We start from the raw sequence: 27,841 nt of genomic DNA on the forward strand, positions 1-27,841 counted from the left end.
ACCTCATTCCACCTCCCACAAAGCTGGTTTAGGTAACTAGACAGCATGGCCACAAAATTCCTCTGGGGGAACGCGAGACCGCGTATACCTCTTGCACACTGCCGGATCCCACCCTTTGATAGGGGCATGGGCATGACTGATCTCCATCTATATTATCCAGCCACCAATTACTCATCCTGCATGATTGGTTTAATGGTTTCTGGTCTGACCTAGCATACAGGATCGACTTAAGGGATTTAGGACTTTCACAAATCCAGGTAATGCTGTACGGAGGCCTACCATCAGTGACTCGAGCGGTCCTGGTGGCTTGGCCTTACGTCACACTCGGTGGGACAATACATTGACCCTACAAACAACCTCTTTGGCAGGTCTTGTGGCTCGAGGATTGGGGGAGCTTTGGAGATATTCAGGGGATGGGACCATTTTGGCATATCACAGTTGGGTGATATGTAGGCGGGGGACCACTGACGATCATTCTAAGATCTACAGAACCGTTACACCATCCCCCCCTCACAATTTTATAGATATTTACAATTACGTTACGCCCTATCGACTGACATTACACTTCCAGAGTTCAGTCCAGTGGAAGCACAGATCATGATGGGGGACTTGGGGAAGGGAGTGGTGTCGCAGATATATCGTTCCTTAACTAACAATGGCCCAACAACGCTTGACTTGCTCAGACACCGCTGGGAGGGGTGGCTGGGTCCCCACGAGGACTGGCTTGATGCTTTAATGGCCCCAAAGACCATTACCACCTCAGATGAGCTTTGCCTAATTCAGCTTTACTATCTTCATAATGCCTACCTAATCCCTGATCGCCATTATAAGGAAGGTCTGCGATCCTCGCCATCCTGCACACAAGAACCAGCTGACTTTTATCATATGGTCTGGTCTTGCCCCTCCTCGTTCCATATGGGAAACTCTGGATTTTTAACTCATGGGGTGTCCTGGGTTGGGTGGTGCCACAAATGGGTGGTGCCACAAATGGGTGGTGCCACAATACCTCCTCATAGGAGTCATGGACGGCCTAGACGGGTCCAGGGAAGACGAGCTCTTCCTATGTACACCCACCTTGGTGGCCAAACAAGATATCACTGTGGCATGGAAACCTATTGTCCCCCCACCCCCTTCTCCCCCCCCCCCCCCAAGTTTATCTAAATGGTTCAAGGGCGTAGACTGGTGTTCAGCGCAAGAGAATCCTTTGTTCGAGGCAATGGGTTGTCCAGCCAGACACTCAAAAGTCTGTGTCAAGTGGTTGAACCAATTGAGATGAATGGGTTTTCTGTCTCTTCTCTGACTCAGATCACGTATGACAATACGTTAGAAATGTATCGACATGTATGTTTGTGCATAGCAAAATCAACAATTTGCCACTGTGCCAATTTGCTAATGCTTATCTGTGCTGTAATGTTCTTTGTTTTTTCAAAAATCAATAAAATTGATTACCTTAAAAAAAGAAATCCCTTCTTTCATCTTTCCAATTCTGTTTTCTGTTCTTCGAAGCTTGGCATTCATTCACTGAAGATTCAAGCCTTTTCTGGAGTGTGCAAACATTTGTACCTCTTTATTGTATAATGTGTTGTACATGTGTGATGCGCAATATCTGTTCCTTGTTGCTGTAGATCTGACCTCGTCTGTGTACATAATTTTGGACTACGTTTGGATATTTATTTTTAGACCTAAAGCTTCTACTTCGCTCGTGTTATTGCCAATGTTTTCCTTATGTATGTACAGTGTTCTATGTAATGCGCTTTGTTGCTTTTGGGCCTTGTATGAGTTGTATAACGTGTATTGACATTGTTTGCATGATTTGGGGGTGTAGTGGGTTTACATCATCTAATACTTAGGGGTTATCGGGTCTTACTGTTTTTCACTTTCTAAAGCTTAGTATATGGGATGGCCTAGAAAGTGGGGGTTCCTTATTAGTAAGTGTGGTTTGTTGAGTTTGCTTTACTTATTCATCATGCTCTGTCCTTTTTGTTCCAGAAAGAAAGAAATTTTATGAGAGTGTGAATATTTCCCAGGGAGAAGGTATGTATTTGTTCCTATTTACATCAACCTGCCAGCTCAATTTCGGTTGAGTGTGGGGAGTATGTAATTTGTAATGCAAAAAATGGTGTCTGAGTGAATCTTGCCGTTTGGTCTGTCTACAACTAATTTTCCTATCAGGATATATCAAAATTCTGTCAGTTGTTTGCAGTCATTCCTCTGATCTGTGGTTAACATGCAAATCTTCACTATGAAAGAAGTAATTTTTCATATAGGTGTCTACTTGATTAGTTGTGTGCATGAATAGGTTTGAGCTCATGCCCATATATATATATGCTTGTCCCATTAGAAGCGTAGTTTTGTGGGTCTTTGGAAAAGTTGTGTCTTGTACTAGATAATCATTATGGCTCAAGATGCAAACTGCACATGTTCCCAGTAGCATGGTAATAACGACCAAACCGCCCCAACACCGATCTAAGAGCTGTTTTTTTTTTGGGTGGGGGGGTGGGGTGGTATATATTTTGATTTGTTTTTGCATTTCAACAAGTACATTTAACATTGTTTACAACATTCACCCACCACCCATTCGTCCCAATGTCCATGCACTGCACACCCACGGAGGCAGTCTATATCGAAATTGAAATTGATTTAGACCTCAGCTGAGATCCACAATATAGTAAAATAACATATACCAATTACCAATCCCATTGTATTACAAAATATCATAAAAATCTTTATAAGCAAAATTGATTATTGTTCTTGGCTTGTATATCTCTAAATTAGCGGAAATAAAACTCGCTTAAACTCCGGATTAGCCCAATCCATGTATGCCCAATCGTTTTCTGCATTTAATTGTGCTGATTCATAATATTTCTTCACATTTGGTACGGTACTACCGCTGTTATATTCTGACCATTGAAGGACTCTCATGGCTATTCGAGGCTTTCACCCCTGCCCAAAGCAAAGTTCACACAAGTGCGCCCACCTTGGTGAAAAATCAGTCCGGGCTGTTGTGAAGTATATACAAGATGCTGGGGAGTGCCACCATTTTAAACATTGCTGCCTTCCCTAATAACGAAAGCGGCAGTGACTGCCAATGTTTCACATCCTGCTCCAGTCATTTAAGCAAATTACCCAGATTTGCCTTCTAGTAAGAGTCTGGACATTTAGGTATCCAGATCCCCAGATATTTAAATGTATTTAGAGTTTTATATAGCGCGAACAAGATCTTTGCAGATATCAGAGCGCTTTACAGAAACAGTAGGTAGGAAAACAAACTTTTGAAAACAGTGTAATATACGGTAGGGAGTGAGTTGCAAAGTAGGGTAGTACTTGCACAAGAGTATGCACACTAATAACAATCTAGAAGCAATAATATTGAAGCCGTGCAATGACGATTCGAGTAAGATTATAGCACCCCAGAGGGTGAGTAAACACACTGTTGAGAACGGAATAATAGGCAGTAGTGAATGGATTGCAAGTTAGTAGAGCACTCAGGTCACAGTGTACATCCCTAGTAAACAATCTGGAAACAAATATTAAGGCATCCGTGCTATGATTTTAGTCCAGTAGCAGTCGTATAAGAGTCTAATATAGATAAGCAATCAGGTAGCCGGTAGACTAGGAGCCCTGTACTGTCATTGATCCAGTAGCAATAGGGTTCAGGTGAACTTAGCCATAAGGATGGCTTTTACCTCTTTCTTGAAAAGTACAGAGGAGGGGATAAGCCTAGTTTCTGGCGGGAGTGCATTCCAGATCCTGGGTGCCATTCCTGAGAAGGAGCGTTTGTATGTTTTTTCCTTCCGGAATCTGCGAGGTTTCAGGAGGAGATTCTTTGTGCTTCTGTTGGATCTTGAGCCTCCTGATATAGTCAGTTTGTGAGTGAGGTAGTTGGGTGCCTTGTGGTGTACGGCCGAATGTGTCATACAGGCAATTTTCAGCTGTACTCTGGCTTCAAACGGCAGCCAGTTCAGGGCTTTTAGGTCAGGGGATATGTGCGAGTGTTTTCTTGAACCAGTGATGAGCCTTGCGGCCGCGTTCAAGGAGGCTCGTAGGGGCGCCGTTGTTGTTAGGGGGAGCCCGCTGAGAGCCACAATTCCGTAGTCTATGCGAGGAATGACTAGGGCTTGTACAACAGTTCGGAAGTCCTTGGGTGGTAGGAAGGGTTTGAGTTTTCTCAGCGTGTTGATTTGGAAGTTGGCACCCTTGGTTGCTTTGCTAATATGCTGCTGCATGTCGAGATTGGAGTCAAGTGTGATGCCAAGGGATTTCGCCGAGTCCACGATGGTGGGGTGGACATTTAGTGCGGTTAGATGATTGAGCCAGGTTTGGGTGATGGCCTTTTTCGCAGGAGGTGAGATCAGAAGGAACTCAGTTTTCAGAGCATTTAGTTTAAGGTGATTGTCGGCCAGCCATGCTTGAGTGTTTCTTAGTGTGGCATTCAGAAGTTTGATGTCTTCAGGGGATTGAAGTTTGAGGTAGAGCTGAGTGTCATCTGCGTACATATGGAAGTGTACATTTGATGCTTGAAGCAAGGTGGTGAGTGGTTCCATGACGAGGTTGAACAGTGTGGGCGATAGGGAGGAGCCTTGTGGGACGCCTAGTGTTACGGGCACAGGCGAGGACAATGCATTGTTGATCTTGAACTTCTGAGACCGGTTGTGCAGAAAGGAAGTGAACCATTTGAGAACCGTCCCAGATATGCCCATTCTGTTGTTTAACAGCTCCAGTAGATTCTCGTGTTTGACCGTATCAAATGCGGAGGAGAGGTCAAGGAGGATGAGGAGGCAGGACTCGTTGTGATCAAGGATTTGGAGGGCGTCATCAATTATGTGTGTCATAGCCGTTTCCGTGCTATGTTTTGCTCTGAATCCTGATTGGTGAGGGTTGAGGAGGTCAAACTGCTCAATGTGTTTTGTCAGTTGGAGTTGTACACATTTTTCTAGCAATTTGGCCAGAGTGGGGATATTGGTGATAGGTCGGTAATTGTTTAGGTCGGCCGGGTCGGCTGTGGGTTTCTTGAGTATAGGCGTGACCTGCCCTATTTTGAGGGAGTCTGGGATGACTCCTTGTTGCAAGGAACAGTTGATGATCTTAGTCCAGAGTGGGAGGAGCATGGGGGTGAGGGCTTTAACAGCGTTGGCAGGTAGGGGGTCTGTGAGGTGATTGGCGGGTTTCAGGTTGCCGAGCAGCTTGTGAATTAATTCTTCAGTGTAGGTGTCAAAGGACGTCCATGAAGCGTTGTTTTTAGGTTGAGTGTTAGTTATGCCTATGGGGCAGGAGTATCGACTTACGTCGTTGATGAGATCATTCCTTATGTTGTCGGTCTTTTGCTTGAAGAAAGCAGAGAAGTCTTCGCAACTTGGAGTATCCTTTGCTGAGCTGTTAGGTTGTGGAGGCTGCGTCTTGGTTTGGGTTTTGACATGTCGAACAGTTTTCTTGGTCGGTTTTTTGCTTGGTCCAGCTGTTGGCTAAAGAAGCCTGATTTTGATTGTTTGATTTTTCTGAAGTAAGCGTTTCTCTTACTCTTAAGCGTTCTAAGGTGCCGTGCTGAGGGGTCAGATCTCCACGTGCGCTCTGCCATGCGCATAGCACGTCTGTCCTCATTGAGTCTACCATCATACCATGGGTTCGAGTTCTTGGTGGCGACTCTTCATTTGCAGGGGTGCGGCTTCATTGATTATTGTAGACATAGTGTTTAGATAGTGGTCGGTCAGTGAATGCACATCAGAGACGCCCGTCGGGGGAAGAAGGAGATTGCCTGTGTGGGCAGGCAAGGAGTTTGGGTTAAGATTCTTCATGTCCCTCTTCCAGATCTTGGTTTTGGCAGGTTGAGCCGGGTTAAGTTTGACCTTTTCGTTGATGAAGAAGGTGATGATGTGGTGGTCTGACCAATCACAGGGTTCGATTGCCTCCAGCTGGGTAGAGTCTTCTTTGGCGATGATAAGGTCAAGGATAGAGCCTTTTACATGTGTTGGACGGTTGCAGATTTGGGTGAGGTCAAGCGCGTTGAGGAAAGTCTTAAGACTATTCACCACAGCGTCTTTCTGGTCGTTCCAGTGGAGGTTGAAGTCTCCCAAGTATATTTGATTGATCTGTCGACCGGCGTTGGTGGATATCGTGTCCATGATTTGTTGGGAGAAGGTGAGGTTGTCCCTGGGTGGGTGGTAGATAACATGAAGGGAACACACAGGTTTGCACTCGCTAGTAATATCGAGGCAGATGAGTTCGCAAGAGGTGAGGGAGGGGGAGGGACCTTCAGTGATGACGAGGTTGCTCCTGTAGATGCAAGCGATTCCCCCGCCCGTCTTGTCATCTCTGTCGAGTCTAATAATGTGATAGTTGGGGGGGACTAATATGTCCATTATAGGTGTGGAGGCTTCAGTTAGCCACGTTTCAGTCAGAATGGCTAGATCGAGGTCCATTGATGATACGAGATCCGCGATGCTGGCGGAGTGTCTCGGGGCCGATCTGCAGTTGAGCAGGATACACTTTAGTTTGGGGGTGAAGAGAGTGGGTGAGTGTTCTAGGGCGAGGGGTACTTTTCTGAGATTACAGGTGACGGAACTTCTATTGCTCCGTGTGGGGGGCCTGAGGGGATTTGTGATAATCGTGGGTATGGGAAGGTGTGTAGTGGGTGGGAGTTTTGTGGGACCTGGGCCATAGGAGCGGAGTAGAGTATGCAAGTCTCGGTCAGAGGGGGGGTGTAGGGTGCGATGGGGGCGGCCGGTGGCCTTGCGGTCGGGGATCGAGGGCCAGCGCAGGGAGTGATGAGTGAAGAGGTTTGAGGGGCGAGCGGTGTACTTATTGGGCGCAGAAGTGAAGGGTAGGGGGTGTCTGGGGTATGTGAACAGAAGTTCTTTGATGGAGTGAAGATCTTCTTTGACTTGTAGGAGGGTGGATATGATCATGTCCAGAGTAGGATTGGGGATGGTATTGGGAGTGAGAGCAGTGGGTGCGTCATTGAGTGGGGCAAAAGGGTGGGCAGTGGGACGCGTGGGGCGGGATGTGCACGCGATGGTACATGGCTCTGCGGCCGTAGAAGGTGGGGTACAGGGCTCTGTGGCCATAGTAGATGGATGAGAGAGTTTGTGAGCAAGGGGCTGGGATGGCGTGGATGAGGACAGGGGGAGGTTAGTAGCATAGGTGATGGCGCTGGAAGAAGGTGGCGCAGGTGAGTTGAGGGATGAGTGTAGGCTGGAGAAGGAAGGGGTGACATTAGGATGGTGGGGGCTAAGAGTGGGGGGGGCTAGAGGGTAGGGTGTTGGGTTGAGGGAGGTGGAGTGTTCCGTGAGTCTGGCTGGTGGGGTGGTGTAGTGGGGAGTGAGAGTGGGGGGGGGAGAGAGGGAGAGAGTTGGTCGTGTAGGGGGGCGTGAGAGATATGCTCAGTGCGGTGTGGGTGGGTTCTGTGAGACTCGTGCGAGGTGGGGGATGGGGGGTAAGGAGGGTGGGGGTATAGGGTATTTGTGATGGGGGGTGATATTCGGCCGTGCAAGAGGGGTGTGGATAAGTAAGATCGGAAGGGTGATCGATTACAGTGGGATCTGAGACATTCGCAGGAGTCGTAAGGTGGGGGGTGAGGAGGGTGGGGGTATGGGGAATGTGCGAGGGGGGGTGAACTTGGCCAGTGCTTGGGGGATTTTGGGAAGTATGATCGGGTGTGTAACTGAGTACCGCGCTGGACAGAGGGGAGAGGTGTGAGATGTTCCTCTGCTGTGAGTATTGACGCTTGGAGTTGGGGGGTGTTGAGTAACCCGTGGTGTTAGGCGTGGCGGACTGCCTGTTGGAGATATGATTTAGGAAGGTGGGGAACAGATTGTCGAGTAGATCAAGGTACCTATCAGTGGATTGGAATAGGATAATCCCATTGTTATAGATGGAGATGGTCGCTCTGCCCGGGAACAGTTGGGATGGTGTAATAGAGAGTGTTAGGCCATGCGCGGTTTTTCTAGAGGTGGAGATGGTGAGGGAGGCGCGGAGCACTTTCCTCCACTGTGCTCTGCGTGGGGTGTAGAAGATGATATCAGTGCTCGTGGCCCCATTAGTTAGCGAGAAGTAGGTGTCCACAAACGGGGTTTCGGGGTGGGTCTTCAGGAAGTTGTGTTTGAAGCGTTTGGCGTTTTTTTTGGTGAGCTCGGATGGATAGTTAATCTTGTATGTGTGCTTGCCCATGCGTTCCATAATGGAAGAGGTGTAGGTATACGAGGTAGAGGAGGGGGGGTGGAGTGTGTAGGTGGGTGGGCGCGGTTATAGGGCGGGAGGCATGGAGAGAATAAGGAGAGAAATAGCAGATAGCTAAAGGTGTGAACGCGGTTATAGGGCGGGAAGCGTGGAGAGATTAGCGGTGAGAAATAAAGTATAGTTATAGGTGTGAGATAATGGAGGAGACTGACTAGTCTAAGATGGCAACCACAGTGGTGTACTAGTCTAAGATGGCCGCCATAGAGAGAATAGAGAGGCAGGAGTACAAGTCCTTTGTCTGTTGTTGTTGGGTTAGCAAGCCCAGTTTCCCTTTCTATTGATGGGCAGGTCCAGTTAGTCCCACTTCTATGTTGCTGCTTGGTGAAGATGAGAGAGGAGGAAGGAGCCTTATCTCAGTACAGGTGACCCCTGACCGAGTAGGAATGTAGCCTCATGGTCAACTGTGGGCAGTGGGGCGATTTATTGCTCTAGTTTATAGCCCCCTCCATTTTAGCCAACAGTGCGACTCTGCCACGTTGGCACAGAACCCTTTGTTAGGGGGAAGTTTTGATTTGGTCCATCACGGTAGCGAAGGGGGAAACCGGCCGGGGAAACCGGCATACAGACTTATGGTGACAGTGTTATTAAAGGTTAATAAAAGTTATGAGCACACACCTTTAGGGCTGTAGGCGGCTCCTCGAGGCACCCTTGCATCCACTGCGGCTCCGTTTTCGCCTCCCGGCGGCGGCAGTAGGGGGGGGGGGCGCAGGGAATGGGCGATGTCTCAGTGAGGGCAGCTGTCGAGGGAGAGGGGTGTGAGGACGTCCCTTCCACAGGCTCGCACCTTCTCATCCGATGTAGATGGGAAGGGAGTTCCCCGGTGGTGAGCTCCAGTGAGCTCCAGTCAAGCTCCGTAGCGCCAGCTACCTCGTTGCCTGCCGAGGGGGCGCTGTGGTGAGAAGGATCCGGCTCCGGTGGGTCCAATCGCCTGCTCTCCCGGCACCCTCCAACCGCGCCCGACGGCGCAGACCTCTCCGCCGCAGCCGATGTGGATTTGCTCACATGCGTGTTGCTCCCGGTCACAACAGCCACTGCAGGAGCCCTCCCGTGGGCTGTACAGCGCCCGCGGTATCAGGCGCGACCAGCAGCACCAAACTCCCCAGTCCGGTGCAGTCCCAAGAACCCTCCTGAGACTCGCGCCCCACAGGATCGCTCCGGTGATGCCGCTCAGACCGACAGGCGCCCACCTGTGGGCATTGGGACACTCATTGTTTGGGTCGTGTGTCTGTGTTTGGCTGTGGCGGTGCAGGACTCCCCGACAGAGCCCCCCCAGGACCGGTGTGGCCACGGGTGCTCTCCGATGGCACAGTTTCTATCCATAGTGGCAGAGCGAGTGTCTCCTTCTACATGCATTCTCCCATTGGGAATAGCAAAAATAAATTCCAGTTTATAGCAAACTTGGAGTTATCTTCCAATACATTGATAAAATCCCGTAATCTGTCCAATGTTGAGGCCACAATAGTCAGATATAATAAGGTATCATTGACATATAGTGAGCTACTCTTCTCTACCTCTACCTCCCGGCCAGCCCTACATGTGCGCGTCCACATGCACCTATTCTGCTTTGATCGCTATAGCCAAGATGAACAACATTGGCGAGAGTGGGCACCCTTGATGCGTGCCCCTTCGCACTCTAAATTCAATTTAAGTGTGGTCATTTATCCGCACGCTGGCCTTAGGTCGATCATATAGTTGTTTGACGCACCTGATATATCTAGGGCCAAACTCTACCTCAGCCAGTACCTCTAAAAGGTAAGCCCATTCTACTGTATCGAAGGCCGTATTTGCGTCTAGTGAAGCAATCGCATTTCCGACCAGTGAAGCCCCTGCTGCGGCCAAGTTAGCTTAGGTTTAGCTTGGTCTTATGTAGCAGCCTTATTTTAAGCTTGCTCCAGAGCCATATATATTCCTAAATTAACATTATATTGAGAAGGGAGTAACTCATTTTCCTCCCACACTTGTCGCAGCAAACCAAATCATTCCACATCATGTCAGTTTGCTTGCACAAACAAAACAGCACATGTGGCATGTCTTACATGATACCTGTGTCTGCACCTATCCCCTTATTTACAGGTATCTAGCCCATCAACCCTGCAGTAACTGAAATATTAGAAATGCATGCAAGATCTCATATATTTTAGGTATGTAGAATGTAGTTTTTGGTAATGACCAAATGTGTGTCAGAGCCAGTAGAAGAACAGAGTTGTCTCTGAATGCTGCTGTGAAATGTGCCTGGATACTCTGTCTCTTCTGTTCATTCGATACAGTAGAGCACACCATATAATTACAAAGATATGAATGTCAGTAGTGAATAATTATGGATCAGTTCTCTTCTTCTTTCACCAGGTGACTACCGTGGTGCTGCAAGGATCTCCTATTTCCCCCATTTTGTTTATATTTATATGCAACCTTTAGCAGTTATGGTTAGGACCTATATTATTAGTTTTTACATGTATGAAAGCGACACTCGGCTGATTTTCAATTTGTCTGAATACCAGTCCAATCCTTCTACCTGCTTTGAAAGACTACTATGCAGTGTTAAAGGCTGAATTCAAACTGAGTCTTTTCCAGGTCCATCAACACTGTTAAGAGATTAGGAGTAAAAATAGATGCCAGCTTAAAGTGACTGATCAAGTTTGTAGTGTTGTCTCCTTGTGCACCCATCAAATGTGCACATTTAAAACCACTCTACCCTTTTTAAAAAGATTATTGTAATGTCTTGTGCCTAGGCTTAAGAGTCACTGTTCTATCAGCTTTTTTCTCTTCAAATCTGTTTATTAAAGGTTTCAATCTTATATCATGCTGTGAAAGTATTGAACAGATTTCAACGTAGTAGACAGCTGACATAAGATTACACACATTCGGCGTTGGCATCTTTACTGTACGTCACATTTCTATAATCATAGTAGGTAAGTGCTCAGTTGCGTCTTACTGCCAACGATTAGCTGTAGTATAAAACAATCAACAGAGACATGAGAGAAAAGAGCGCAGGAAAGCGAGAGATAGAAAGGGAATGGGGGGGGGGGGGATTCCAAGCGAAGGATCTCGAATTTCCTTATCAAAAGCCAAGGGGTGGGTGGTGGGCTCCCTGTGGTGTCATGCTGAAGAGTCTCGTGTGAAGTATCAGTGTACTGGGTTAGTGTAACGTCCTCAAATAATTGAAGGGAACGAAGCTTAGGTGGAGTGAAGCATATATGTTTCAGTTTAGAGAAGTAGTCTAACAGAGGCTGCCAGGTACCTGTAAATTTAGGTTTAGTGTGTGTCATCCAGGATGTGAGAAGTTCTATGGTGTGCCACAGCTGTGTAAACCATATGGCGATGGGCGGTGTAACTGGCTTTTTCCAATAAAGGGCTATTAGCTGTGTCAAGCATGTGAGATATGAGGTGCCAGTCTGCGTGAGTCATAGATAAAAGAGTTAGGGCCTGATTCCTAGGATGGTCACTGTGGGGGTATTAGGTATGGGGAAGCCTCTGGTGCCCTTGACGGGACTTTACACCTCCTTCCAATATAGAGTTAGTAATAGACATGTCCACTGCATATGTAAAAAGTTCCCTTCCGCAGTTTGGCAATGCCAGCAACTGGGTGAAGAGGTGGGGAACATCTTGTGTAAGCATTGTGGAGTAAAGTACCATCTTGTCATGAGTTTGTATGTGGTTTCTCGCTGGAGTATGCTTTTGAATATTTTTCGGTACATTGTGCCATAATTGCTCCCATTGTTTTGTGGTAATCTCTTCTGTAGGATCTGTTTTCCATTGTATTTGTGTGTGTGTGTGTGGTCTAATCGGGTGAAGTGCTGTAGTACTTGATTAGTGCGGGAGATCAAGCCCTGCACTTTATCGTTTGAGTGCACTAGCGTTTCAAAGGGGGTTAAGGGCCGAGTTGCCCCTTGAGTGTTTAGTGGTGTGTGTAGCCAGTGTCGAGTCTGGTAGTATTGTAATCTAGCCTCCTCAGGTAGGTGGTAGTCCCTCTTGCATTGATCAAAGGTTTTAAGCCTATCACCCTCAAAGAGGTCCCGAAATGTGGGGCATTTCACCCCTCTCCATACCGAGAAGGATTGTGGTTGCAGGGCTGAGGGAAACTCCGGCTTGCGCATCAACAGTTTTTTGGGGAAGGGGGAAAGAGGTGAGACCCCTGGAGATTGCAACTTTGTCCCAGATCTCTAGCTCTGTCTTTGTGGGTGTATTTATGTAGGCACTTCGAGGGTGGGCATCCTGTGGAAGCCAGGCTGGGTCCCAGAGCTGTCTGCAAGCTACTGACCAATCCTTGTGGAACGAGTGCTTTTCGCTTTCGCGGACCACCCATTCTGAGATGTACCGGAGGTGTGATAACCCGTAGTATTCTAGGAGATTGGGGCATGCCAACCCCCCTCTATCCCTGGGTAGCAAGAGGAGTTTGTTTGAAAATCTCGACCACTTCCCTCCCCATATGAAGTTGGTGAAGTCCTTTTGCATGCGTTGTATGGCTGCTTGCGGTATCCGGGTAGGGAGTGTTTGAAATCGATATAGTACTTTCGGCAGAATGGACATTTTAATTGCATTAAGCTGTCCCATCCAGGAGAGGGGCAACAATTTCCAAGTACGCAGATCTTCAAGCACTGTCATTCTACATTCCGGCCAGTTTGCTTGTGTCCATGTCGATAGGGAGGGGGTCAAGTTTAGCCCAAGGAGTGTGCTGCCCATTGGAAAGGGGCAAAGGATTGCAGTTCTGGGATGTCCTCACCGGGTATCATCAGATTCTCAGCCCATGATTTGACCAGGTTGATTTTGAGGCCCAAGGCTACTTCGAATGCTCTTAGGATTGGTATCCGTGCTGGGAGCGAGGTCCTGGGCGCCATCGAAGTAAGTGAGAGATCATCTGCAAACAATGCTATCTTGTGCTCAGTGCCCCCAACGTGAATGCCCCGAATATCTTCTGATTGGTGAATGGCTATTGCTAGTGGCTCAATCGTAAGGGCAAAAAGTAAAGGGGAGAGTGGACAACCCGTCTGGAGCCTCGGCATATATAGGTTGTGGAGTTAGCCATTGACCCTAACCTGTGCCTGAGGGGTAGCACATTTGAGACCATTATAGGTTCCAGCCCTATTTTCTGAAGGACCGCCCGTAGAAAGACAGAGTCCACCTGGTCAAATGCTTTTTCAGCATCAAGTGATAATAAGCATGCGGGGATGTCCCGACGATGGGCCTTTTCTACTAAGTGGGCTAGCTGACGTACACTGTCTGCCCACTGGCATTGGCGAATAAACCCCACCTGATCCGGGTCGATCAAGCCGGGCATGTAGGGCTCCCGTCGGTTGGCCAAAATGTTTGTGTAGATTTTGGCATTTTATTTATTTTTATTGTATTTTTATTTGGAATTTTATAAAGCGCTTAGTTACGCTCACCGGCGTGTCCCTGCGCTAAACTGAACTGAGCTGAGCTGAGCTGAACTGAGCTGAGCTGAACTGAGCTGAACTGGGGTGGCAGTGGGCTAAAGAACGGTGATGGATTAAACCCAGATCCTTTGACTGGGTGTGAGTGTTTGATTGATTCAGATGCTCCGTCCATCACCACCCCCTTTTGTACTGCTTATGGACGCCATAAGTGTGGCAGGTATGCTCAGACGTGAGTCCCTTGCTCACTTTGCCACTGGATTCAAGCAAGCCGGGCTGAAGACGGCTGGAATGCCAGAAACCGGTCCTCGGAAGCTTGTTTCCGGTTCAGGGAAGACATGGCTTGGCAGTTCGGGCTGGACTGTTCCCATGAGGCACAGGGTCAGACTGATTTGCATATGGCCATGTCTGAACTGGGGTGGCAGAGTGGTCTAAAGAACGGTGATGGATTAAAACCAGATCCTTTGACTGGGTGTGAGTGTTTGATTGATTCAGATGCTCTGTCCATCACCACCCCCTTTTGTACCGCTTTTGGCCGCCATAAGTGTGGCAGGGTATGCTCAGACGTGAGTCCCTTGCTCACTTTGCCACTGGATTCAAGCAAGCTGGGCTGAAGACGGCTGGAATGCCAGAAACCGGTCCTCGGAAGCTTGTTTCTGGTCCAGGGAAGACCTGGCTTGGCAGTTCGGGCTGGACTGTTCCCATGAGGCACAGTGTCAGACTGATTTGCATATGGCCATGTCTGAACTGGGGTGGCAGATTGGGCTAAAGAACGGTGATGGATTAAACCCAGATCCTTTGACTGGGTGTGAGTGTTTGATTGATTCAGATGCTCCGTCCATCACCACCCCCTTTTGTACCGCAGAAAGGGAGAAAGGCAGAACGAGCTTGAGGGGCAAAGGCCAGGGCTAGTAACAACAGACAAAAGCTGCAGTAAACCCCATGAGGTGCCCACCTCCATCCATAAAGCAGTCCAGTCCGGGTTTTCTTTCCACCCCCACCCCGTGAATGTAAGAAGAAAAAGAATAGAGAGATAAAAAAAAATCTTAAACAGTGAGAGGCCAACAGGGCCAGCTGGATCCTTTTCAGTCCAGGGAAGGCCCCTTTGGAAGGGCACGGCCATTCCGGAGATTTCACTCTCCCAAGAGCAGGATTAATCGGGGTGGACGTGAAGAGAAGGACTCATCTCATTTCAGCGGTCCTGTCCCCCACAGTCGGCCTATGTTAGGATAGGGGGAGGGGGGAATCCCCACGCTGTGTCGTTCCATTTTCAGTATTGGGCTCCGGATACAGATAGGGCCATCAGATGTGGGCGGCATCGTTCCTGTATGCATAAGTTCAATGTGTCTCCGCTCAAAGGAGGGGGTGAGAATGCTAAATTAGGGGTATGCTCAGAATAGACAAGTACTCCGTGGCTCAGACATGATTGGAGGCTGTACAAAGACACTCAGAGGCCGCTGAGAAGTGGGCGGGGGACTTCCCGCCGTCCATGGTCCGAAGGTGTTGTATGATAACTTGTTTGGTTTGGGCCGAATGTTGTTACCTGGTTCGAGCTCCATGTCGTGGCCTCGACACCGTGGACCACTCCAGGTGCGTAGGTACCCTAGCTGAGGATAGTGGCGGAGAGAGTGTTTGGATTTGTAGGAGTTGTTTGGCCTCTCGTAGAGAGTTCATTACTCAGCGTCTACCCTCCCAGGTGAAGATAAAGGCAAGTGGGTGAACCCCACTGATATTTGATGTCCAGTTCATGTAACTTGTCTGTAATTGGCTTGAAATCCCTTCGTTGATGGAATGTTACTGGCGCGATGTTTTGGTAAAGTTGGATAGCGTACCCCTTGCGGGTTAGTTCGATGGGTTATTTTCATCTGCTCTCCGAAGGGCTTCAGGATAGCTTCTTTCTCAGTGAAGAAATGCACTTTTGTGAGGATATCTGGCACTAGGTCTGGGCATCACGGGGGCATGGCAAGTCGGTGGGCCCTGTCTAAGGCAGGCGGAAGGTATCGTCATCACCTTTGATTTCGTGAAGCAGGTCCGCTGTGAAGGTCATAGTGTCTGAGCCCTCTGCTCCTCTAGGGACACCTCTGATTTGAAGGTTATTCCTTCTGCTTTGATTTTCCAAATCCTCCTGCTTAATATGAAGTTCGATGTGCTGGTCTTCTCATGCAGCCATTCTCTTCCAGAGGTTCTCTTGATATTCTGTCCGGTTGACTACAGTGCACTCCAAATCGTTGAGTGACTTCCCAATTTCTGGGATATCTCTCTTCAACTCTTTAAGGCAGATCTTGAATTCTGTTCTGAGAGATCCAATTTCTGTTTTAATTTCTTAGAGGAAGGTGTTCATATATGATAGTGTAATCAGCTCTGCCTTAACCTCTGGAAGAGACTCCATGGGGGCAGGAGTCGGGGGGCCGGACTTGAGCCACAGGAAAGCGACCTGGTTATCTCTTGTTAAATTTGACGTAGATTCTTTACAGGCTTTGGTGCACAGCGTATTCCTGGGAGGACACCTCTCTCAGTGTGCAGTTGGGCCACAACCCAGGTCCATTCCTCCCGGAAACTCCGTCCCTCCGTCCCTGCTGGATTCTGGAGGCCTCCAGAATCCAGCAGCAGGGACCAAGTACATCCTGCGGCAGCCACCTGCACTGTGTGGGGGGGAGGGGGCACACCTCCAGGGAAGGGCCTCTAAGCAGTTACAGCATGGGAGTCAGGCCTCCCTTCTCCCCACAGCAGCCTAGTCTCCGTCGGTAGGCCCAGCCCAGGGAGACGTCACTGGTAGGCGGTAGTATGCAGGGATCGGGGCCTCAAGAAGCGGGTGTCTGGAGCAGTGGCGTTAGACGCAACTAGGCCTCGGAACAGGGGGATGGCACGCAGCAACAGCGGAGGTCCCCAGGCCGATGAACCAATAGGCGCCAGTCCCCAGCGCGACAGGGGCCACGGTTAGAAGCAATGCACGCAGCAGAGGCAGGCCTCTCCCACACTATTGTTATTGTTAATTACAGCTTGTATAGCGCCAAATCACCGTCCGGTCTCTAGGCGCTTGTGACAGAAGAAGACGATACTAGCAGAGTAGGTGAAGGGAAAGATGCATGTGGCCGTGGCACTAAGCGGTGCTTAAGGCTTCCCTAAACAGGAGTGTTTTTAGAGACTTCCTGAAATGCAGCAGATTTGATTCTTTGCGAAGAGACTCTGGAAGTTTATTCCAGATCTGTGGAACCACCACTGAAAAAGATCTGCCACCGTTCGTTGATAATTTATAGCGGGGACAACACAGCAGCTGAGTGTTTGAGGACCTTAATGATCGTGTGGGGTTATAAACCCCAAGGCGTTCTTTGATGTAGGCAGGTGCTTGGCCATAGATTGCCTTATGGGCGATGCATAAACTTTTGAACTCCACGCGTTGTTTTATTGGGAGCCAATGTAGCTTAGACAGCAGTGGAGAAGCAGGAGTCCGTCTAGGTAGCCTAAAGATCAGCCTAGCTGCGTCATTAAGGACCACTGGCAGCCTATTAATCAATGTTTTGGGCAGACCCAGATACAGGGCGTTCCCATAATCTAATCTTGAAATTATTGTGGCGGAGACAATTGTACGCAGTGTGGAGGAGGAAAGGAGAGGGTCTAGCTTACGTAGCTGTCTAATAAAATTTGTGCAGGTCCCAACAAAGGAGGAAATCTGGCTGGCCATTGACAGCTCATGATCGATCTTGATGCCAAGACTTTTAACATTAGAATATGGTTTCGGGGTGGGGCCAAGGTCTTGAGGCCAGAACAAGTCTCCCCAAGGAGAGGCTTCAATTGAAACCACCAAGACCTCAGTTTTGTCTGGATTGATCTTCAACGAATTCGCTGTCATCCAGCTCACTGTATGTCTGAGAATTTTTTGCGCATGGGTCTGTGCAGATGCCGTGTTGTCAATGCTAAGTAACAACTGAGTATCGTCGGCATAGTTGAAAGTTTTGCAGCTGGAGATAAAGGTTGAAAAGGAGTGGGGACAAAGCAGATCCCTGAGGGACTCCACACTCCAGGGTACCCAGGTCTGATGTACAGTCCTCCAAATGAATCCTTTGAGTTCTTCCAGAAAGAAAGGATTTTAGCTATTTTTAGGCTATGTCTTGTATCCCGAAAACGGCACAGCTGGCCCAGATCCGTCCCTGGACCGCTCGCGGAGCAGGATAGGGCGAAGGCTCCTTCTAGTCAACAAGGGTGGAGGCGTGTCTCAGTTGCCTCCACCAAGTTCCAAATGTAGGTAGGGACTGGGCCTTCAGGAGTAGCGGCCGTCACGGGCAGCAGCAGCAAATGTGGCCAGGGCCTCAGAACAGGAAAACAACCCGTAGCCTCAGCGAAGGTTCCCCGGGCGATGCACCACAAACTGCCAGTCCCCGGCGTAGCAGAAGCCATGGGCAGAGTGGGCGCACAAGGAAGGCAGAGGCTGGCCCCAGGCCCCTCCTGCACCATGCAGGACAGCAGGCCCGGCTTTGTCTCCAGGCTGCGCATGACGTTCAATAAGGCAGGGGCCCCGGCCAAGCAGCAGGGATGGAGGCGCTTTTCAGTTACCTCCATCAGGATCTAGAAGTGGCGCATCAACCAGAGTCCCGAGGTAACAGATAGGGAGCCCTCCGAGGCCTGTAGCCGGTTCTATGACCCCCGCGGAAGGTCCCATGATGGCTGGCATCAAAGGACGGTGGGGTTTGCCAACTGCTGCAAGGTCCGTCTCTAGGGAGCCAGGAAGATATTTTCCGCTCCTGCGACCCCATCCACCTCCTAGAGTGCTCGCGCAGCCCACTGTGGGGGTTCACCAACCCCAATTCGATAGTATGGCTAATATTTAGGCAGCGTGGGTACAGAGACGCAAGAGAGCGCGTCTCACTCCATTTGCAGTTTGGCCACTATTCCCCCCGCATCAACTTTTTAAGTAAGTCCAAATCAAAAGGCACAGCTGACAAACTCTACCCCTTGCTTTGCCTCAGTCAAACCTGTCCTGAACAACTCAACTGACTTCCAATTAAAGTCAGTCTAATTTAAGACGTTGTCTGGTCCATAAATGTTCATATGGTCCTGCTCCTTATTTATTGTTGGTAAAACTATGCCGATATCCCCCCCCCAACATCAATTATACTTCATAAAGTTTCAACTAAAATTGAGGCCTGGAGGTAATTATAGGAAAATGTCTTGCCTAAAGTATATAGTCTTCTGAAAGTGACCAATAAAGTATTGATGCTGCCAACTGCCCATACACCTACCTGGGGGTATCACAGCCATGCAGTTGGTGATCCCACTGATAAACCTGTTGGCTAAATGTGGGAAAGCTCACTGATGTCAAGACCTACCAGCGACCAATCCCATTGACATCCAGTCACCCCTTATTCTGCATAATCCTCCAGCAGTTGACCTCAAATATATAGTCGTTGCAACCTCACACCCAATTTATTGCATGTGTACCCTGTGTTGCTGTTCTGTAGTGATTCCCCATCCAATGTTTGTACTATCAAGCCGCCCCTGCATCCTCACACTTCTCCTTTTCCTCTATAGCTCTCTCCTGGCTATGAGCCACCCGGAGGAGAGAAAGCAAGCTGCCTTTGTGGCTGTTGCATCTCCCTCCCCTCAGAACAGTTGACCACATGAGGTGAACTCATCTTCAACACCTTGCTGTGCACCAACAGGGCAGACGGCATTTGAATCAAGGGCACTTACAGTAAACTGTGATGAATCGGTCAATATCGCCTTGCTAACATCACATTCCAGAGCCATCTGCAGTGGTAAAACCGCTCCGCACTAAGAAGACGGTAACTACTGTTCCTTAGTAAAAGCCCCTTCAAGCCTCTGATTCAGTGCAGATCATAAGATAAGCATTGTCAAATTCCTCATCCTTTGAGGATCTTCAGGGAGTCTTAAACTTCTAGACATCACAAGCATTCTGTCTACTGGCCACATTCACTTAAATATTAAAAGTACAAATAAGTACAATAATTCATTTAAAGTTGTGTTTCATGAGGCTAGTGCACCTGTCTCATTGCTCCTGTTTTTTGTGTGAATGGGATGAGGGTCTTGGTCTTTACAAGTGAGCATACTATCAGCCCCTGTGTCCTAATTGCCCAGCCTACCTTCTTTTTAACTAGGCTAACCAAAACATTTTGCCCAAAAACAGTGCGCGTAGAATCCTCATATTAGATATTTAATCCCAACATTTTAAAATTTCAAATCGGTGTACATTTATTTATTTATTTATTTATTTATTTATTTATTTATTTATTCCACTTGTATGGCGCAACAGCTACCCTGAGGGTTTCCCGGCGCCTTGGATCCGTACATTACCAGGGGGTCAAGATCTTCTAGTTATTATTCTTGGTTGAACAGCCATGCCTTGATACCTTTCCTAAATTTTATGTAGTTGGGCTCTAGGCGAAGTGTGAGCGGAATAGAGTTCCACAGCACTGGCGCCAAGTATCCAAAGGAGCGTCCTCCCAGTCGTGCTCGTTTGAATCTTGGAGCAACAAACCTCTCCTGATAAATTGATCTAAGATTACGAGTCGGGATGTATTTACGGACCAGTTTACAAAGGTATGCTGGTGCTTCCCCTGTGTTTATTTTGAACATGTAACATAAAGCTTTAAATTTAGCTCTGTTGCCCATCTTGAGCCAATGTAGTTTACGTAAATGTTCCGAGACATGCGACCGCCCAGGTAAACTGAGAAGTAACCTGGCTGCCGCATTTTGGACGACCTGTAATCGTCGTGTGATTTCTTTGTTGGCACCTAAAAACAGAATGTTACCATAATCCAGCCTTGAACCAATCAAAGCCTGAACTACCGTTCTTTGCGCCCCTTCAGGGAGTTGCCACAACATTTTTCTCAGCCATTTAAGAATGGCGAAACAGACTGAGGCGGTTTTAGCGGCCTGAGCGCGCATTGTCAATTTGTCATCAATTATTACTCCTAAATTTCGGGCTGACGGAACTGCCATCGGGGGAGGACCCATTTCAGTAGGCCAGTGAGCTGGTCCCCACAGGTCTTTTTGTTCACCGAATATTAGCAGTTCGGTTTTGTCTCCATTTAATTGTAATTTCTTGGAGTGCATCCATTTTGCCATGCTCTGTAATCCAGAGCGAAGAGAGGAGGGGTTCTTTTTATCGGTTGATGACCAGGAAAACACGAGTTGTGTATAGTCTGCATACGAAAAGATTGTAGGACCAAATCTTTCCGCTATATCGCTAGAGGGGTGATATAAATATTAAATAACAGCGGGCTCAGGATTGACCCCTGTAGGACTCCATATGGGGAAGTTAAAATATTGGAGGTGTTGCTTTTGTAGAAAACCTGATATGATCTGTCTGCTAAGAAATTTTCTAGCCACTTCAGTGCTGTGCCACTTACCCCTATACCCTCTAGGGTTTCAAGTAATGTTTCATGGGATATAGTGTCAAAGGCGGCACTCAAATCTAAAAGAATGAGTGCCACCGTGCCCCCATTGTCCAGCCTTTGATGGATGACTTCCGTAACTCCTAGTAAGGTGGACTCAGTTGAGTGCCCGACTCTGAAACCCGACTGAGAGGGATGTAGTAGCTTGTTGGTGGTGATGTATTCCGCCAGCTGCTTATTTACATGTTTTTCTAAAATCTTCGAGAATAAGGGGAGAAGTGATACCGGTCTAAAATTAAAGAAGATCTCTGGGTCGCTGTTTACTTTTTTCAGTAGTGGTACGACCAACGCGTGCTTCCATTCGGCTGGCATTACCGCTTCTCCTAATGAAGCATTTAGTAGTAATCTAATGACATTTAATATGTCGGGATCTAGTTGTTTAAAAATGCCTGCTGGTATGGGATCATTAGGGGAGCCTGACTTAATACTATTTAGAGTTTCTACAAATGTATGCTGGTCTAAGGGCTGCCAGGTTGTCAGTAGATTCCAGGAGTGTCGAACAGCTCCCTAGATCCCGGGGTTATAGTAGGAGAAGGGTTAGGGACCTCATCTCCACTGAGGGTAGAGTAAATGTTGGCTATTTTATCATTAAAATATTTCGCGAGGCCATTGCATTGCGATGTGGACAGCGTTGGGGGTTCTGGGTAATGTGCAGCACACGCTAAATCCTTTAGAACCTTAAATAAGGTTCCGGAGTTGTTTTTTGCCTCTAAGATGGTACTTTTGGTAAAATCTCCTTTTGTTATTTTGCATAACAGATGGTAGGCCTTCAAAGCTTGTTTGTAAGTTTCCTTGCTGGCCACATCATAATCTTTTCTCCATTGTCTCTCAAGCTTTTTACATTTGCTTTTTTCAGTTTTTTGCCTTTCGGAGAACCACGCGACTGGGGGTCTACCTGATTTCCGTTTATTCCTTATAAGTGGAATAACTGTCTCTGCAGCTTTGGCTAACCAGTGTGTAATTTTATCCTGATCCCTTACTTTAAGGTCATCTAGGTTTAGATTTGGCCTGGAATTTGTTAGCTGGGAATTCAGGTCCTCTATGTTCATTGCCTATCACCAAGACACTTTTCTCTTTGAGGCTTTACATTTCCCGTCCCCCATACCGTAGTGGGGATGCTAGTTTGTGCTGTTGTCAGTTGTGCTTCTCTTGATTCGACTGATTGGTTCCTCCCTTTATGTTCTTCAGGTGGCTTTGAGATCAGCCTCGATCGGAAGAAGCTGAAGACCCCGCAGGGGAAGCTGTTTGTTGTCCCCAGCGAGACTCTCGCCATTGCAGTGGCCACAGAGTGGGACTCCCAACAGGACACCATCAAGTTGTTCTCCATGCATCTGGTGAGCACTGCAGCTTTTGCTAGAATTCAGCTAATACTAACAGATGGCCGGAGGTGTTTTTAACAAGTATTTGTAACCCTCTTCTGCACTCTGCTGTAATCCTCCTGCTTGTGCCATGGGAGTGTCAGATTCTACAATATCCCCTCCATATTATACAGTGACATGAAGTATTTTCATATGTGCGGGTGTGGCATCACTTCAGATGTTTCATATTGAGTTTTGGATAATGGTAGGGTGCTACATCAAAAGGGCGGTTCAGCAATCTGTATCTATATATATATATAAAGACGAATGTATGTCTGTCTGTTCGTCCTTTATGCATTACTACACCATTCATCCGATCGGCATGAAACTTTGGGAAGTTGTTGTGTACACTCCCGCGAAGGTTTCTGGCAAAAAAGAAAAGAAAAATGTGTCAAATATCAGCCCCCAGGGCCCTCATAATCTTTCCAATACTGAACGTTTACAGTTTCCGGTGCAACTCGCTTTTGCAATGACCATCAACAAAGCACAAGGACAATCGCTGCAAGTGTGTGGACTAGATTTGGAGAATACGTGCTTCTCACATGAACAACTGTATGTGGCCAGCTCACGCGTCGGAAAACCTTCTGATTTATTTGTGTACGCACAAGACGGAAAAACAAAAAATACTGTGTATCCACAAGCACTCGAATAAATAAACAGAATTAAAACAACACTTTAAAATGGTTTCCATATTAAAATTAATAAGTTTCAATAAAAATGACACAATGTAAATTGAATGTTATCACAACAAGTTTCCTTAAATTTCCTTTCTTCTGAGATTGCAGCAACGCGCGACAGGTAAGCTAGTTGCATAATAGATGTGCGCTAGAGGAATAGCCATATTTATTACACTTTAGAATATCTCGAAAATCCAAACTTTATGCTTGCCTTTTTTGTGCTGAGTAGGATGATCATGATTTCTATATACTGATTGTGCTTTAATGAAGTCTAGAGTTTGAGGATGGATGTAGTTGGATTTTATTTTGTGCCCTCATCCGACCTCATCGAAGAAATTTTTTTGAGGACTGGCACCAAGACATCCCCATCAGATTATATATTTGGTTTGCTTTCGAGATGTTATATGGCCCAAAGTGCAACATATGCATTTCGTTCCTTGTGCCCTCCTCCCTTACTGAGCCACGAGGATAACTATGCATACAGATGAGGCTCAAACTTGTTACTTTTTTAGATAAGGCATCCCCTCCAGATACCTTCAGCTAAGAGATTTGAGCCCGTACATTATTCATTCGAGGAACACACAACAGTCCAGTGAACCAGAGCCTCAGCTTTACTATTGAATATTATATTTAATCTTCATTAGGACCTTACGGTAAGGCTCAGTAATAGTGACATCTCACGAATGATGCATCCTCCTGGCGCTTTTCACTTCTTAAAGATAAACTTTATATAAGCTGATACATACATGCATACATACATACATCTTTCCATGTAAGAGTTTTTTTGCTATGACTAAAAAGGTTTCTTTCAACAAAGGCTGTGTGGCAGCACGCCTCCATATAAGATGTATATACTTGTGTGAACTAAACCATTAAGGAAACTTAAACCTAAAACTCAGGTTGTTGCACCTGTTGCTACCCTGTTGTTGCAGGTTCCTGTCATCTTCTACTCTATAGATTCTAAGTAAATGTCTTGCTATAAAGCACTCTATATACTTTGTTCCCCTGTCAGAAAGTATGTTCCCCTGCCTCACCAGTCTTGTAGAAGAAGATTGAGTCGCAACGGTGTATGGTTAACCAGTGTCCTCCCTCCTAGCACTTCAAGGCATAGGTATTTTTAACTTTTTTGAGGCCGATTGCTAAATCATGTCTCAGAGTGGTGTCTCAGAGTGGCCTGGTGGTCCTTGATTACATTCAGATTTTCTTGAATCTAACGTGCATACTTTAGACGTACATAAGTGGGGAAAAATATGCAACTTCTACATTTTGTAATTTTCAAAAGGACCCATGTGAGCATATCTCCAGATGCACATCTACAAGAGTGTTGCCTTGTAGGCACGAGGTTGTAATGTTGGGGCTTGCCCAACAGATGAATAATCCCATATGGGAGCACACCCACTATTCACAAAACAAAATGTGTCCCTTTACACATCACTATGACCACCATGCCTTTGTATTTGGAGGACCAAGTGGACATCTTTTATTTCTGCATCCATCACTCATTAAGACTGACCCTTTACAGTCATTATTTTGTAATGTGCTTCTTAAATAGGAAGGCAACGCCTGCTGATGTCAACAGGACACATACTGTCACCGACCCACTTGGTCTGCAGAAGTCTTTGTATAACTTAAAATAGTGCTTGCTAATACTTAATTATGCAGGAAGGAACAGCATGGGCAGATATGCAGTGTCTGGTTTGCCTACCCAGAAGGATGAACCAATCGGCATGTCATCTTTCTGAATACGATATGCACACTGTGCATCTTGAGCTGACATACACAGTTGTGTGCTCGGATATACTAGTTTCAGGCCTTATGTTTGTAAGTTGGCACAACAAATGTAAACAATGGTACAACATGCTCTTAGCAGCAGTGGCTACCAAGCATCTGTCTACTAAGTATTCTTCTAAGGATTGCTTGTGTGGCCAGGCAAAGACCACCTTTTGCTCTAGCACACTTGGTGATGAAGATGATGATCACAACACCCTCTTTTCTCCCCCTCACTTCCTTTCTGAACTTGTATCTTCAATACATTAAAAGATGGGCTCTGAATCGGCTTTGTCCCAATCTCCTGAATGAATGTTTGCATGACTCTCTTCAACAAGATTTTTGTTTGTCTTCAGAAATCACTAGGCATTGCCATGCTACATGTCTGAACCATCCCCATCTCTGACACGTGCTGACATAACTAAACAGCACGTTTAATCAGGAAGTGAAACCCACACTCTATTTGCTCTATCAGCTGTGCTTTCTTCTATTTGACCTTTCTTCATTTTCTTTAAATGTAACCCATCATAAACAGACTAATCAACACAGTTGACCGGCTTCTGGCCAGAGTATCATCATGGAACTGTAAAGGCCTGACTAATAATTTGCCTATGTTCGGTCGCAGTGGCTTTGATGTATACTTTGTTCATCTGCATAGACGTTATATTCTCATGTATTTGTCGCACTAAGTTCGGTCTCTGAACAGGCTTTTTTATTTTTCGTACCAAGGCACCTTACATACCAAACCAATGCGATGCCCACCCTAAAGTTCTACACCAGAGTTACACTGGCATCACCTTGCCTATGTCCTGTATACCTTAAGTACCTCCTGACCCAGACAGGGCTAGAACATTTCAAGCTAATTCAGAGAAGTCCGTTTGGAGATGTTCTGCTTGCAAGAGGAAAGACCGTATCCTGCAGAACCATAATAACATTCGTCCGATAACTAGTCATACCAAAGATTGCATCGCCACTCAACAGAGAAAGTTTATTAATGCAAATAACTTGCTTGGAGCAAATAAATCAGGCCTCCTGCCGGGCTGCTGCAGCTTTGAAATGGTCACTATTCAAGCTGTAGATCAGGGGTTTCCAAACCGGTCCTGGAGGGCCGGATCCATGCCAGATTTTTTAAATTACTACATGTATCTCAATGGGGATATCCAAAAAATCTGGCATGGATCTGGCCCTCCAGGACCGGTTTGGAGACCCCTGCTGTAGATGATACTCTATGCATTCTAAAAGGGGAGACTTGATTACTGATCCTTCTATGCCTCTCATCAGCATTAAATTAAGTGGGCCATAAAAGGCTTTTGAACATCTTGATGCTTTCAGTGAGTACGGGAGGCCTGAGATGGTTTGCATAGTTTCTCAGAATTGACTACTTGTAGTAAAAAGAAAGTCTCCATGTCCCATCCTGTTCATATGCCATGTTCAAGATACATAACAATCAGCTCTACCCTATTTTTAGGTCTTGCCTGCAATCCACTTTAAACTGGCTGTTTGTGAAAGACATCCTGTGGACCATACCAAAAACTTAAAATGGGTTGAGATCCCATCCATTGCTGAGCACTGGTTGGCTTTGTCACTCTTATTTGGTTGCTTCTTATTTGAAGGTTTTTCTTCCCTTTCTTGCGGTTGACCCACCATTGGCGCATAGCTTCTATACCATCCTTTTACTTGGAAGACTGATATTCTTTCACTGCTCACATTCAGGGAACTATTTTTTCCTTTCGCGTTCAGAACTCCATGGAAGTGTATTTGTTTTCTTGCTCTCTCCAGCTCCCATGTGCTGCCTCCTGAGAGGTGTGAAATGTGTTTGCTCTACTGTTGCTGTTTGCACTCCTGGTTATGGTGCTGTTTGTTGTATGACGTCTCGATACCGCACGCATAGCCTTCCTTAAGGCTGTTGCTGTGCTTATCGGGCTCAGGCACTGTGCGACCTCACACTGGAGGTGCTCTTGTTTTCCCATTAGTTACTACAGAGAATGCCATGATTTATTTATTTATTTTTATTTATAAAGTTTTATATAGCGCAAACAAGATCATTGTGCGCATGTAAGAAAGGCTATAATGTACAACTTACAACCGTTGTGGTGCTTGTGCGGAGAGTGCTACAGCCTACAACGAAAAAAGTGTAGTAAAGGTCATATTTGAGTAATTCGAGGAAAGGAGTGCTAAAAAAAAAGGTCACGAACATCTATTCAGTTTCTTGTATATCATCCAGCATAATTCCGTGAAGGATATTTCATCTCATGTATTTGTTTGTTTTTAGTGGGAAGTATTCGTTACTGTAGAGTTTCAGACTGATAAAATAATCCCAAATGAATTACCTAGAAACATCTTTTATTGTGTTTTGAATTTTCAAAATGCCAAGACTTATTTCACTTTGTACTTTTGTGTGAAATTCCTGGGTTATAAGTTAATAAAAGTTAGCAAATATGGATGCATATCAATTAAACTAGCATTACAAAGGATAACATGTAAATGGAGTGGAAAAGAAGCCAGAAATCAAATGTCTGATCATTTAAAAGGGAAGCGGATAAAGTAAATAAACACCACGTTCTCTTCGTCTTGTCACTTTCCAGGGATGGTTATAGCATGACTACTTAGCTAATAAAATAGCATTAGCCAACACGTCATATTTGATTCAGTATTTGCTAAATTGTAAAGCTCTTAGAACATGTAAAAGTGTTGTTGGTAAGATTAGTTAAAAGCATGTTGTTCACACAGGCCGATATTCGCTGGTTTATTGATTCTCACATACTACATTTCTGTGCACCCTTCGCCACAACCCACCTCACTCCCAATACTGTCATCCCAACAAGGACCTGAAGTCTTTCCCCCAAACACCTGCGGTAGAACACGAGCCTACAGTTCTGTTGTACTGTGAGTGGGCATGCCATTTCTCATACACAAAAACATACATACATAAATGAGACCGAACAGACCTAAATGGAAACCATGGCATATGTGCATGTTCGCACACCCAAATACAGAATTCAAGACAATCTCTGACATACTGTAAC

General features: G+C 46.6%; 1 protein-coding gene across 2 annotated transcripts in view; it reads left to right on the top strand.

Moving 5' to 3' along the window:
• Positions 1-27,841, top strand: part of ATPAF2 (ATP synthase mitochondrial F1 complex assembly factor 2) — a 225,168-nt gene that overhangs the window by 131,847 nt on the left and 65,480 nt on the right. For both annotated transcript variants that reach the window (XM_086940829.1, XM_086940828.1), the window contains exons 3-4: positions 1,990-2,034; positions 22,202-22,347. In XM_086940829.1, coding sequence (XP_086796955.1) covers positions 1,990-2,034; positions 22,202-22,347 — 191 coding nt within the window. The remainder of the gene's footprint in view (positions 1-1,989; positions 2,035-22,201; positions 22,348-27,841) is intronic.

This window comes from Lissotriton vulgaris, chromosome 10, assembly GCF_964263255.1.
Source record: "Lissotriton vulgaris chromosome 10, aLisVul1.2, whole genome shotgun sequence".
In the NCBI taxonomy this organism is placed as follows: domain Eukaryota; kingdom Metazoa; phylum Chordata; class Amphibia; order Caudata; family Salamandridae; genus Lissotriton; species Lissotriton vulgaris.